Here is an 11,294-nt window from a genome sequence, read left to right on the forward strand (position 1 = left end):
TGTTGTAGTCTTGCAGCTGCTAATATATTTTTCTACATATACATTGGCCAAACTTACAAAAGTTTGACTAAGGCTTCCAAGTATTTTGAAACAGACAGAGTAGGGTGTTTGAAATTCCTTGATTGAAAAATTGGTCAGTAGAATCGATGGTTGGAGAAGCGATTCTTTACTCCAACGATATTTTGTCGAAATTGTAACCAATGCCACAACAACGCTCAGAAACCTTTCGACTGGGAGGGAAAGAAGGACCACATCACTTCATTCATTTTAAGAAATTGCAACTGAATCTAACTGGCCACAACAGAAACTTCTCTATTAACATGAGAGTGCTCCAGTGGGAGAACGAGCTATGCTCCAGTTAGGCCACGGAAGAAGAACAGTTGATTAACTACACAACTGCAAAATCGAGAAATGCTCAGGTAGAATTCACGAAACAGAATAGAAAATGGTCGCCCGCCTTCTCCACATGGTCGGGTTGGATAGATGCCAGGATGTGCTCCTTCAGTTCGTGTGTACACAGCACCATCTCAACTTTCAACTCTGCATTCCAGAAAAAATGAAGTTAGCATCAGCAAGTAGCCAAATACTGATGTCATCGGAAAGTATGTGGGTGCCATCACAACAGCCAGCTAGGAGAATGTTCGGATGATCTCGGTTCACATCTGCAGACTCCACGTACACACACACACACACACAAAACACAAACACTCCTCAGTTCCAAAACAAGTCAAATAAATTACTGCGTGTACATTGTGGGATGATATTTGCTCCTTCAAGTTTTGGAGTTTCATACATACTTCACCCAATTATATACATCCAGGACTTCTCTTCAGAAACTTCTAGTGTTGGTTCGTAAGATAGCTAGCTGGTCATGCCGAGCAGTTTCTCTTCAGACATTTTAAGTCTACCTTTCTACTACCTCCGCCCCGAATTACTTGTCTTAGATTTGTCTAGATACGGATGTACGTGATACATCCGTATCTAACAAATCCAAGACAAGTAATTCGAGGAGGAGGGAGTTTATCATCACAGCGCACATTTCAATTGATTTTGGGCCAAATGCATGTAAAGAGAAGGCATACTTCCTCTGCCCCCTTTTACATGGTGTCCTTATTTTGCATGATTTAACTTTGACCGCTATGTCTTATACTCCTATGTCATAAAGAATTATACCATTTGAAACTTTGTTCAAACACGAATCCGATAAAACAATTTTTGTGAAACATAACCCACGTCTTGTTAGTCAAATTAATAGTCAAAATTGAGTTTTGAAATGCATGTGTGAAGGAGTATATTGTTGTTCAATTACCATTTTTGGTGTACTCCAGCACTAATGAGATCTGGATATCATGTTACAAAAAAGAGATCCGGAGAGTTCGATAAGAACGTGTGGTTGAGAATCCAAATCAGGACTGGTGGACATCAAATATCATGCCACTTAGTATGTCTTCACGTCATTCCTCCACAAATTGGGCTGAGACTCACTTCCTCACATCCAATTTTATAATTTGAATGAATAAAAAAATGTATGACAAATATGTTTGCCTATCACAAAAATGCATTAGAAAAAATATCTATGTACACCAGTGCAACCCACAAATATACTGTTTGACATACTACTTTTTCAACAAAATATCCGATTACAACCAGTACAAAAATGCAAAACCAGAAAAATATAAGATAATGCACCAAACATGTGTATCTTTTGAAGGACGACGGAAGAGTGTTGCTTCTATTACCTAAACAGTGTCTCAGCAATATAATGTCCCAATTTAGCATAACAAAAATATACATGAGGTCTGGTAATGCCAAAATGAATGGTGGGATTGTGTGTAATCCTTGAAATGCAGATGCAGCAGATCTGACAACATTGTGCAAGCTGTGAAGTCGGTGGGAGTACCAAACTACCCATGATGATGGCCCCATCGGTGGCACGAGTCATGTGACCGGATCAGTCTGTGAGAGGGTCAGGGTGGCCTGATCCGGTGAGGTTGGTCAGGGAGGCAGGAGACATGGGAGCGGAGGTTGGATGGCCAAAGACGGTTGCGGGCAAGGCTTGGGTTGGCAGGCAGAAATGGCCCGTTGTTATTGTTGTGGCATTACGGGTGTTCATCGTTGGCCCTGCCCAGTCATGGGTTAACGTTTTTGGTTGGATGAGAGCGCTGTAAACTGGCGAGGGTAGGATGGGCAGGTGGACGACAACACGTTCAGTGAGTGGCTTGTCAATCTAGAATCTCCTTTCGTGATGTCCAGATGTCATGAGTGCACGAGTACAGCTAAGGTAGTGATTGCACACAGTACATGGAGTTTAAAACAGATTTATTTCAAGCATGATAATATGCCACGAGTTAAGAGAGAGAGACAATACCTTTGATGAGTCCATTAAATTGTTTCCCAAGTTACCAATATCATCTCCGGAGTCAACAACACGTCAGTATGCTCCTCCTTATTCTCTGTAGCAGCTTCTTCCTGCATGCCAAAATTACAATAAGCAGAAGAAAACAATCACGTTATGCAAATGTGAAGGTTAGAGACGCACCTTCGATGAATTGTTTTCTAGTCTGACATCACAAGTGCCCCTCATATCATCTGTACTCTTAGGATGCTCCTGTTTAGTGCCAATAGCACCTTCCTGCATGCCAAACAACAGTTACGTCAGATAGTGTAAGAAAGCATTAAACTGCATGTGATAAGAAAATACTGAACAACCAAAATCATGAAAATACTATTGTACATCATATTGGAGTTTTAACCTTTATATGGCTAATTATCATCAATACAGACCTTTTCAGCAGTTCCTGTACCATTCCCTTGCTCATGAACCTCTTCATCATTGTTATTACTTGGAGGGTCAATCTTCCCTTTATCAACATCTTCCTGAAAGTCACTACCAAATTGTAGATCATAACCAAGCAACAATTTCATCATCAATCTGTAATCATTTAACATGTTCCAGACCTTTGTTGCATCCCCATCACTCAAGGGGCCGTCATTCATTATACTATCAACATCCTCCTGAAAGTCACAACCAAATTAGATCATAATCCAGCAGCAATTTCATCATCAATCTGTAATCATTTAACCACCAATTAGATCATAACCTTCACCGCATCCCCATCACTCAAGGGGCCCTCATTCATTATACTATCAACATCCTCCTGCAATCAACAACCAAATCAGAACAACAAACAGCAGCCTCGTGATCTCATCAGTGATCAACAAACACTCCACAACTTTGCACACCATTGTTACCTTCCTTTCATCATTCAAGGAGCCATTCTTCTCCAGACCAACATCCTCCTGAAATCAATAACCAAACCAGATTAATTGACCAGCAATCTCACCAACCATCAACAAACACCATTTAACCGTAACAAGGTGCACACCTTCGCTGCATCCTTGTGGCCATTCTCCCCAGCATCAACATTGTCCTGCAATCAACAATAAAATCAGCCGAAGCACTAGCACACAGTCTCGTCAGTCAGCGACCTGCAGCAACGAATGGGATGAGAAACCTTTGCTTCGTGAGCAATAGCAGCGGCGTCGCTCTCGCCCTCGCCCTCCCTGGCGAGGAGGGCCTGGCCGAGCGTGCCGCGGGGGTCGATGACGATGCTGGGCAGCCGCTTGACGTCCCAGCCGAGCACGCGGCAGACGGCGGCGGCGAGCGCGCGGTGCGCCAGCGGCCTCCCGCAGCGCGTGGCGTCGCGCGCGTGGTGCACGAGGCTTTTGCAGTCCCGGAACCTCCTGGCCTGGCTCCTGCCCTTCCCCTTCCTCCCCACGCACCCCATGCACCGGAACTCCCCCTCCTCGTGGCTCCGCTCGTAGTACCCCCGCAGCGCGGCGTCCCGCTCGAACAGCCCCAGGAAGAACTCCGCCGCCGCGTCCCCGCCGTCCTCCGACTCGGAGCCCTCCGACTCGCCCGAGGCGCCGCGCCCGGAGAAGAACTCCTCCGCGGCGCGGAGGGCGTCCCGCTGCGCGAGCGAGGCGGGGGAAGGCTGCTGCGGCGGTGGCCTGGGCGCGGGGGTGGCGTCGGGCCAGGAGGCGGGGGATGGGGAGGCGGGCGGGGAGGGCGCGAGGGGCCAGTCGGCGCCGGGTCCCTCGGGCTCCGCGGCGGGGCGCTCGATCCTGCGGCGCTTCCGCTGTTTGGGGCGGGCGCGAGCGGGCGCGAGCGGGGCGGGTGGTGCGGGAGCCTCCGGCGGGTTGCGCGGGAGGCCCGGCGGGGGCGGGGGCGGGCGGGCCGCTGCGCCAGAGGGAGTGGAGGTATAGCACCTCCTCGGCGAGGCGGCGCTCCTCGTCGGGGTCGTAATGCGGGGGGCCAGCTGGGTCTCCGTCGCCGGCGGCCGCGCGCCGTTCCCGGCTTCGGCGCGTCATCGCAGGCGACGGTTCGTCCTGGCGAGCGGGGGATTTGGGTGGACGGTTGCGCTCAGGGAGGGAGGGAGAAGAAGAGAAAAGGGCGGCGGCGGCGGCTGAGTTTCTATTTTGGTTGCGAGAGGGAGCCCAACCGCGTGGGTTGCCGAAAAATCATCAAAAGAATATCTCACAAAAAGATATTCCCATACAACTTAGACTGAAAAATATATTTACTGCAACACTCCTATGGCTAAAAAAATCTCTTATGGCATCTTAGACAACAACAAGCAAATTTTCTCCAGCATCCGTCCGCGGACAAGGATGCGGAGCCGGCCATCCAATGCCGTCAGTCAAGGTCAATTTAAAATTCAAATATAGTTTGATCCATACAGCGCGCGGGGTCACACCAACGCGGGATCGCATGCCCAATCACAACTAAAAGGAGGCAAGTATGCTTAGTTTTTACATGCCTAAATCCAAAAGAACATTAGTTCGACAGTCCGTGCAAAATTATGCCTTGTCGGACCGGCAAATCCCAACCATCTGCTCACCTATCAAGGTGTCGTCGTCGGCGCGTAGGCAACCTCCGCGTCCGCGTCCACCTCCGCCGCTATCAACTCATTTTTCTGCCACTGCAACATCTGGTAGCGGACGGATTGCACGATCATTCTTACGTCGGCACCCAAATCATCCAAATTAAATGTCAACATCTTGGCATCATCGGCATTGGCTGTGATTTTCAACTTCTTTACCTTGAGGCTTGAGCGCGGCTTTCCTCTCTTTGAGCTTGAACTTTTTGTCTGTCACCTCCATCAACAATTTAAACCTCTCCGCCTTTTTCTCCTCCTTGAGGTCTGAGCGCTTCACGCATGCCTCCTTCTTTGACAAGATGTCCTCGAACCTCTCCATCAGCTTGGCCAACGCACCTTCTCGCTTCGCTCTCTCCTCCTCCAACTTCTTCCCCCATAAAAATCTTCTAACCTTTTTTGGCGGTTCTTGGGTTGGGTCGGTTGGGTCACCGGTTTCTCCCTCTATGGCTTGGGCGGCGGTCTTGGCTATGAAAAGGTTCCACTTTGGTTGTCCATTCAACTTCAACCAACAATGCGTGACGGTGAAGTTCTTCTTCTCCAACTTCTTGTACACCAAACAAGCACGAGAAAGGCTACAACGTGACACATTGTGAACAATGCATATCCGTCTAGTGAGCAACAAAACTAAGCACATCCTGCTAGTGATCAACTTACTTGCTTGGTGATTTGTGCACCGCTAGGCCACCGTGCGATGAGATGCTTCATGTGCCCGCCAATACTTGGACATGTCCTCTTGATGGTGTACCATCTATGGTTGAGGGACTTTGATTCACGGTTGCGGATGGCCGTGTCGGAGTAAACGTTGAAATGCTTGTGTTCGTGGAACCAAATGTGAATGTTTTTCCAAAATGTTCTGCCCTTTGCTCCATGCCATGGATCGGAATGAGGCTAGTGGCTAATCATGCATCACACAACAGCTCGCGCTCCCGCATGTTGAAGCTTTCTCCCTCTACCCTTCTTCTTCGAATCGCTGGATGTATCATCCGGATATCATCGTCCTCACCCTTCTCCTCCTTCCCCTCCTATTGTTGTTGTCCGGTGGCCCAATGTTGCTCTTGCTGTGCACCCACGATGGTCTGGGTGTAGGACTGTTGTGTGCCCGTCTGGTGTAGGACTGTTGCTGTTGGTAGTTGTCAGACTGGATGGGATCTGAGTCTTCCACCTGCCCATCCTCATAGCCACATCCTCGGCGAGGCGGCACGGGTGGGGCGGGAGCCTCCGGCAGGGGCAGGGGCGGGCGGGGCGATGCGCCAAAGGGAGTGGAGGTAGAGCACCTCCTCGCGCGTGGCGGCGCTCCTCGTCGGCATCGTATGCGCTAGGCCGACGGTGGCACGCACTGCTGGCTAGTTTCCCTCGCCGGCGGCCGCGCGCCGTTCCCAGATTCGTCGCTTCATCGCAGGCGGTGGTTCCTCCTGGCGAGTGGACGATTTGGGTTGACGGTTGCGCTATGGGAAGGAGAAGAAGAGAAAGGGGCGGCGGCGCATGCGTTTTTATTTGGTTGCGGAAATACTGTATTACGAAAAGATATTGGACCCTGACAAGTGCCACGAGTGTGGCACGAAGCAGTTCCATCCTGACGTTTTTTGGTGACATCTTTGGTTACCCGAGGATGGCAACTTTAGTTATGAAGTATGACAACGTTCTGTTTGGATGGCAAATTTCAGTTTTTTCTTAGATTTTATTTTTGGCAATTTTAGTTATAAAAGCGTCAGGGCGTTGTTACTTCATGCCACATGTGTGACACTTACAATTTGGAAAGATATTTTACAATGTCTAAAAAGAGATATTTTTACTACTCCAATAAACATCAGAGTAGTAAAATTCAGAGAGGAACGAAAAGCTCGAAATCTGCGGTGCCGCCAATTCTTATAAAAGCACGATTGTTCAGCATCCGTCGGACCATCAGTTTCAGCCAAGAAATGTGCACTTCTCAGTTCGTAGTCACCTCACCGGCCGTTGAATTAAAAAGCATCTTCATTTGCCCACCCTAGGTCCAGACTATCCAGCAGCAACATAAAACTCATAACATCAAGCAAGCAAGCGAATTCAAATGAAACTTCATGGAAACATCTATAACATTCATCAGTCTACAACCACATTGCCATAACAGATGCGTAAGGTGAACATCAGCAGGTCTCGGAGGAGAACACTCTAATGTCGAGGAGGAGACAAACAAGCCCCCAGTCCATAAAACAAGGTGCTTCAACACAGTTCACGGAATTTCGTATGACATCAATCAGGTTGACGCAGAAGGGGCCTCGGCCATCTCTTGCTCGACAGGAGCCGCCTGGACTGGGTAGTAGTGGTAGTGCAGCTCTCCAACATCATCTCCAGACAACTTCTTCCAGCCGTCAGGGCCAACATAGTAGACTGAAATCAAAGCAGTATCAACAGGTAATTATCATCCACAATATGTATACTCAGACAGGAGCAGATAATCAAGAGGAAATTCATTTTGTAACTCCACTTATAAGATCTACAAAGGACATAAGCACCTCTGACATACAAAACCTGACAAGAATGGGCCGAAGGTTCAGCATTACTTGTTCAGTACTTGATTAGATCGTGGATGTAACATACACATATTTGACCAAGGCAACTTGGCTTAAAATTGTAAGGATAACAGTAAAGCCAGATTATGCTGTTGAAGGTCGTTTGTCGTTAATATTGTTTGCTGTTGTTGCTAAATGAATAAAAAAGGATGGGCCTTATATGGAACTAGACTGCACAAGTAGACTGTTACGCAAAGCAAGGTAATGTACAAAAATTCTAACACAAATATCAGGATAAATACTAAAAAACAGAATGCATACCACTAACACAGCCACCACTAGCTCCGTCACGGAATGTTGCGTGGTAAATAGCCCGCCGAGCTAACTCAGCAGCTTCCTCAACTGACATGTTGAATTTGTAACTGAAATGTAAAGCACAAACATAAGGGCATGCAACTTCCAGATAGTATGAGCAGCGAGCAAAGCAACATACTAGAGGTATTACAAAAAAAACCTACCCCTCGTCCAAGATACCATAAGCATATAGAGAGCCAGAACCAACAGAGAATCGGCTTCCCTTGAGCCTTGCACCCTCGCTATCAACATAGTACAAGCCCGGACCCTAGATCAAGAGCAGAATTATTAAGAAATAAGCATAGACATACATACAGCTTAACGAGATTAAAATGTGTCAAAGCGCCACTCACAGTTTCATCAAATCCAGCAATCATGGTACCGATTGAAAGTCCCATCCCGCGGTATGAATAAAGGATATTAGCCAACGTCTTTGAAGAACCAGCAATGGAGATCCTCCGCTTGTTCGCGAGCTCATGGAGCCGGCACTGAAAGAAGAATTTATTGTTATCCCTACTATGCAATGATGAGATGCAAGTAGACAAGCAGGTGGTATTTTACCTTGACCCCCAAGTTTCTATGCCAAAATTGGCAATCAGCAGCACCTCCAGCCATGGTTCCCAGCATGTAGGGATTAATCTCGATGATTTTCCTCACAGTTTGCGAAGCTGCAGGGAAAGAAATAAGCTATCATTTAGAGAACAGAGATATAAACTGGTGAGTGTTTAAGTGATAATCCTTGCATCAAACAAAAGCCTTCTACAACGACAAATAGTTCTTGCAGAAAGTTCTTCTTAATGATAACAAACACGCAAGGGCAATTTTGCGGAAGGATCAGAGCTTGCAGAAAAATAAGCATTATACAATAACCACAGCCTTCTATTTTCTTTCCCCAAACCACAAAGGACACAAATCAGTATGCACAAATGTTGGACCTTCAAATAAGCAGACTTGAATTCACTGGAAAGCATTAGCAAAACTAATATATTTGTTTCCATGGTCTTAGTGTATCTCTGCGTCACATAGATTCACCAATTCTACTACAGAGTACATCTCTTCTTAGTTCCAGCAGATAAATAGTATCATCACATGATCCAAATGAATCGCCAGAGCCAAGCAGAGTAACTGCTGTGTGATTATGGCACTGCACTTTGCGGCTCAACTGTGTGAGATTGTGCCTGTTTTTCTTTGCTGCACACTAGACCTAAGCAGAAGTTCTTCTTCACACCTTACTCAGGTTGCTATGAGATTTTATAAAAATATGAATCACTGCCCTGAATTACCAGATACGGAAACCTACAGCGTAGTCCACAAGAGTAAGCAAACGCATCCCCAACATTGCTAATCACAAGCGTGCCATCCCTTACAAAATCGCCCGACAAAGGGACCAGATTCGGCGAGGAGATCTAAACTCCCGGACCCTAAATCACGCATCGACGCCGCAAATCGAACCCGCGCGCGACCAAACCCTAGCACCCCCGAGGTAAGGAGGAGGGGGACTCACATATGTAGCCGCCCATGCTGGCCCGGGAGTCGGCGGCGACGATGACGCCCTTGTCGAAGATGAAGGAGAGCGTGGTGGTCCCCTTCTTGTTGTTCACCATCTCCTTGGTCGCCTTCTGGAACCCATCGAACTGCCACCGGGGGAAAAACAACAAACGGGATCAGAGGCCGGCGGATCGGGGCGAGGGAGAAGGGGATCGGGGGAGGGGAGTGGCTCACGCACGTCGTTGCAGGTGGGGAACTCGAGGGCGAGCTGGTCGGCGGCGTCGGCGGAGAAGAGGCCGGCGAAGTCGTCGCTGCCGGCGGCGGCGGCGCCGAAGTGGTTCTCGAGGGCGGAGAGGTTGGGAATCATGGCGTCGTCGGCGGGTGTGGGGGTGCGGCGAGGCGGAGGCGGACTTTTCCTCTTCTTCGGTCTCTCTCGCTCTTCCTTTCTTGCGGCCTAAGATGAACAAGAGAGCAGGCCTTGTGGAGAGCGAGAGGGCCCTGCTTATAGAAGAGTTGGGCCGGGCTGGGCCCATTGAAGCGGTGTTGGGAAGGTGTTTCATAGACTGGTACGGACAGGTTTTATTACGTGGTATGTCTCAAAAAAAAGGTTTTATTACGTGGTTCTTTTCCCTTCTTTTTTTTTTTGTTTACCTGTGTTTTTTATGGGAAAGGCTATCAATCAGCCGCGTCCATCGCCGGATCCACTTGCCACGATGCCTTCCTGGGCCCACACTTAAAATTATCTCCTAGAACCAGAAGCATCGTGTGTTCGCTGCCATGAACTGTCACTGAGGAAATCATCGGAGGTGCTTTGCAACAAGTGTTGTGTTGCAATGAGGTTCTGCAACAGGACCTATTTTGCAAAAATATTCCGCAACAGAGTAAAGTTAAAGAAAAATTCCATAACAAGATCCCTGTTGCAAAAAAAAAAACGCAACAGGACCTTCGTTGCAAAAGTTTCTACAACATGATCTCTGTTGCAAAAGGTTATGCAACACTGTCATTTTTGCAACATAAAGACGAGGCTGAGCTATTGGTTAGTACCAAGTCTAACGGTAGCCGAGGCGGCGGGTCTTTGAAAAAACGCCGGCTGACGTGTGCATGCCCCCTTTTTTTATCAATTTCTTTGGTTTCTTCAGATTCTTTTTAATTTTCATTTTCTTACAACACATGTCTACTTTTTAATACAAGTTCTACACTTTTTTGTATACACGTGGAAGATTATTTTGATACACGTTGAACATTTTGCAAATACATGGTGAGCATTGTTCTGTAGATAAATGTTTGGACTTTTTAAAAATATACTTTTGGATATTTTTTTTAAATATATGCTATTTTATTTCCAATTTTATATACATTTTCTAAATATCACAAACATATTTTTGAAATTTGTCAACTGAAAAATTTTAATGTGCATTTTGTTGAATGGTACACAACTTTTTCGTAAAATTATTTGAATTATTTGTACATTGTATGTACATTTTTTAATAACACAAAAGAATATTTCTGAAACATGTGAATATTTTTTAATTGAATGAAATGCTTTTTATATTGTGCAAACATTTGTTTAAAGTCTTCGACATTTTTTTGAAGCAAGTTAACATTTTCTAAATGTTCGAACATTTTGAATGGTACATACATATTTTAGTGATTCAAATGTTTAAAAAAATGAATAACATATATTTTTCCAGAATATGTAAAAAATAAAGAAACAAAAAGAACAAAAAACTGACGTTTACAACAACTAACGGGCCGACTCACTACAGCGTCCCTAGAGGCGAGCACTCACTGCGGGCGAGACATATCCGCTCCCCTAAAAAGACAACCTTATCTCTTCTCGTGAAGCCCCTAAGAAAATGTCCTCTTTTTTTTTAACGGTGGGAGGGTTCCGAAGGACCTGGACCAATCAAAAAAGTGAATTTTACAATCTAGTCCGAACATTATGCAAACAAGACCCAAAAGACAAAGTTAAAAACCAATCCAGTATTGGGCAAAAACTTCAGCGCAAGCCCACCGGGGA

At 46.5% G+C, this 11,294-nt stretch overlaps 1 protein-coding gene and 1 pseudogene across 1 annotated transcript; both read right to left on the bottom strand.

Annotated features, from left to right (window-relative positions):
* Window positions 1–231: 231 nt before the first annotated feature.
* On the bottom strand, window positions 232–4,463 carry LOC123161491 (chloride intracellular channel protein 6-like; annotated as a pseudogene).
* A 2,522-nt stretch (window positions 4,464–6,985) lies between these two features.
* Window positions 6,986–9,797, bottom strand: LOC543170 (proteasome subunit beta type-5-A). Its single transcript, XM_044576009.1, has 7 exons — window positions 9,513–9,797; window positions 9,291–9,420; window positions 8,348–8,454; window positions 8,140–8,274; window positions 7,951–8,054; window positions 7,754–7,854; window positions 6,986–7,310 (listed from the first exon to the last, which is right to left on the bottom strand). The coding sequence occupies exons 1-7, from the start codon at window positions 9,639–9,641 to the stop codon at window positions 7,177–7,179; spliced, it is 840 nt and encodes a 279-aa protein (XP_044431944.1). The 5' UTR covers window positions 9,642–9,797; the 3' UTR covers window positions 6,986–7,176.
* Between the last annotated feature and the right edge of the window lie 1,497 nt (window positions 9,798–11,294).

The sequence above is a fragment of the Triticum aestivum genome, chromosome 7B (genome assembly GCF_018294505.1).
Source record: "Triticum aestivum cultivar Chinese Spring chromosome 7B, IWGSC CS RefSeq v2.1, whole genome shotgun sequence".
In the NCBI taxonomy this organism is placed as follows: Eukaryota; Viridiplantae; Streptophyta; class Magnoliopsida; order Poales; family Poaceae; genus Triticum; species Triticum aestivum.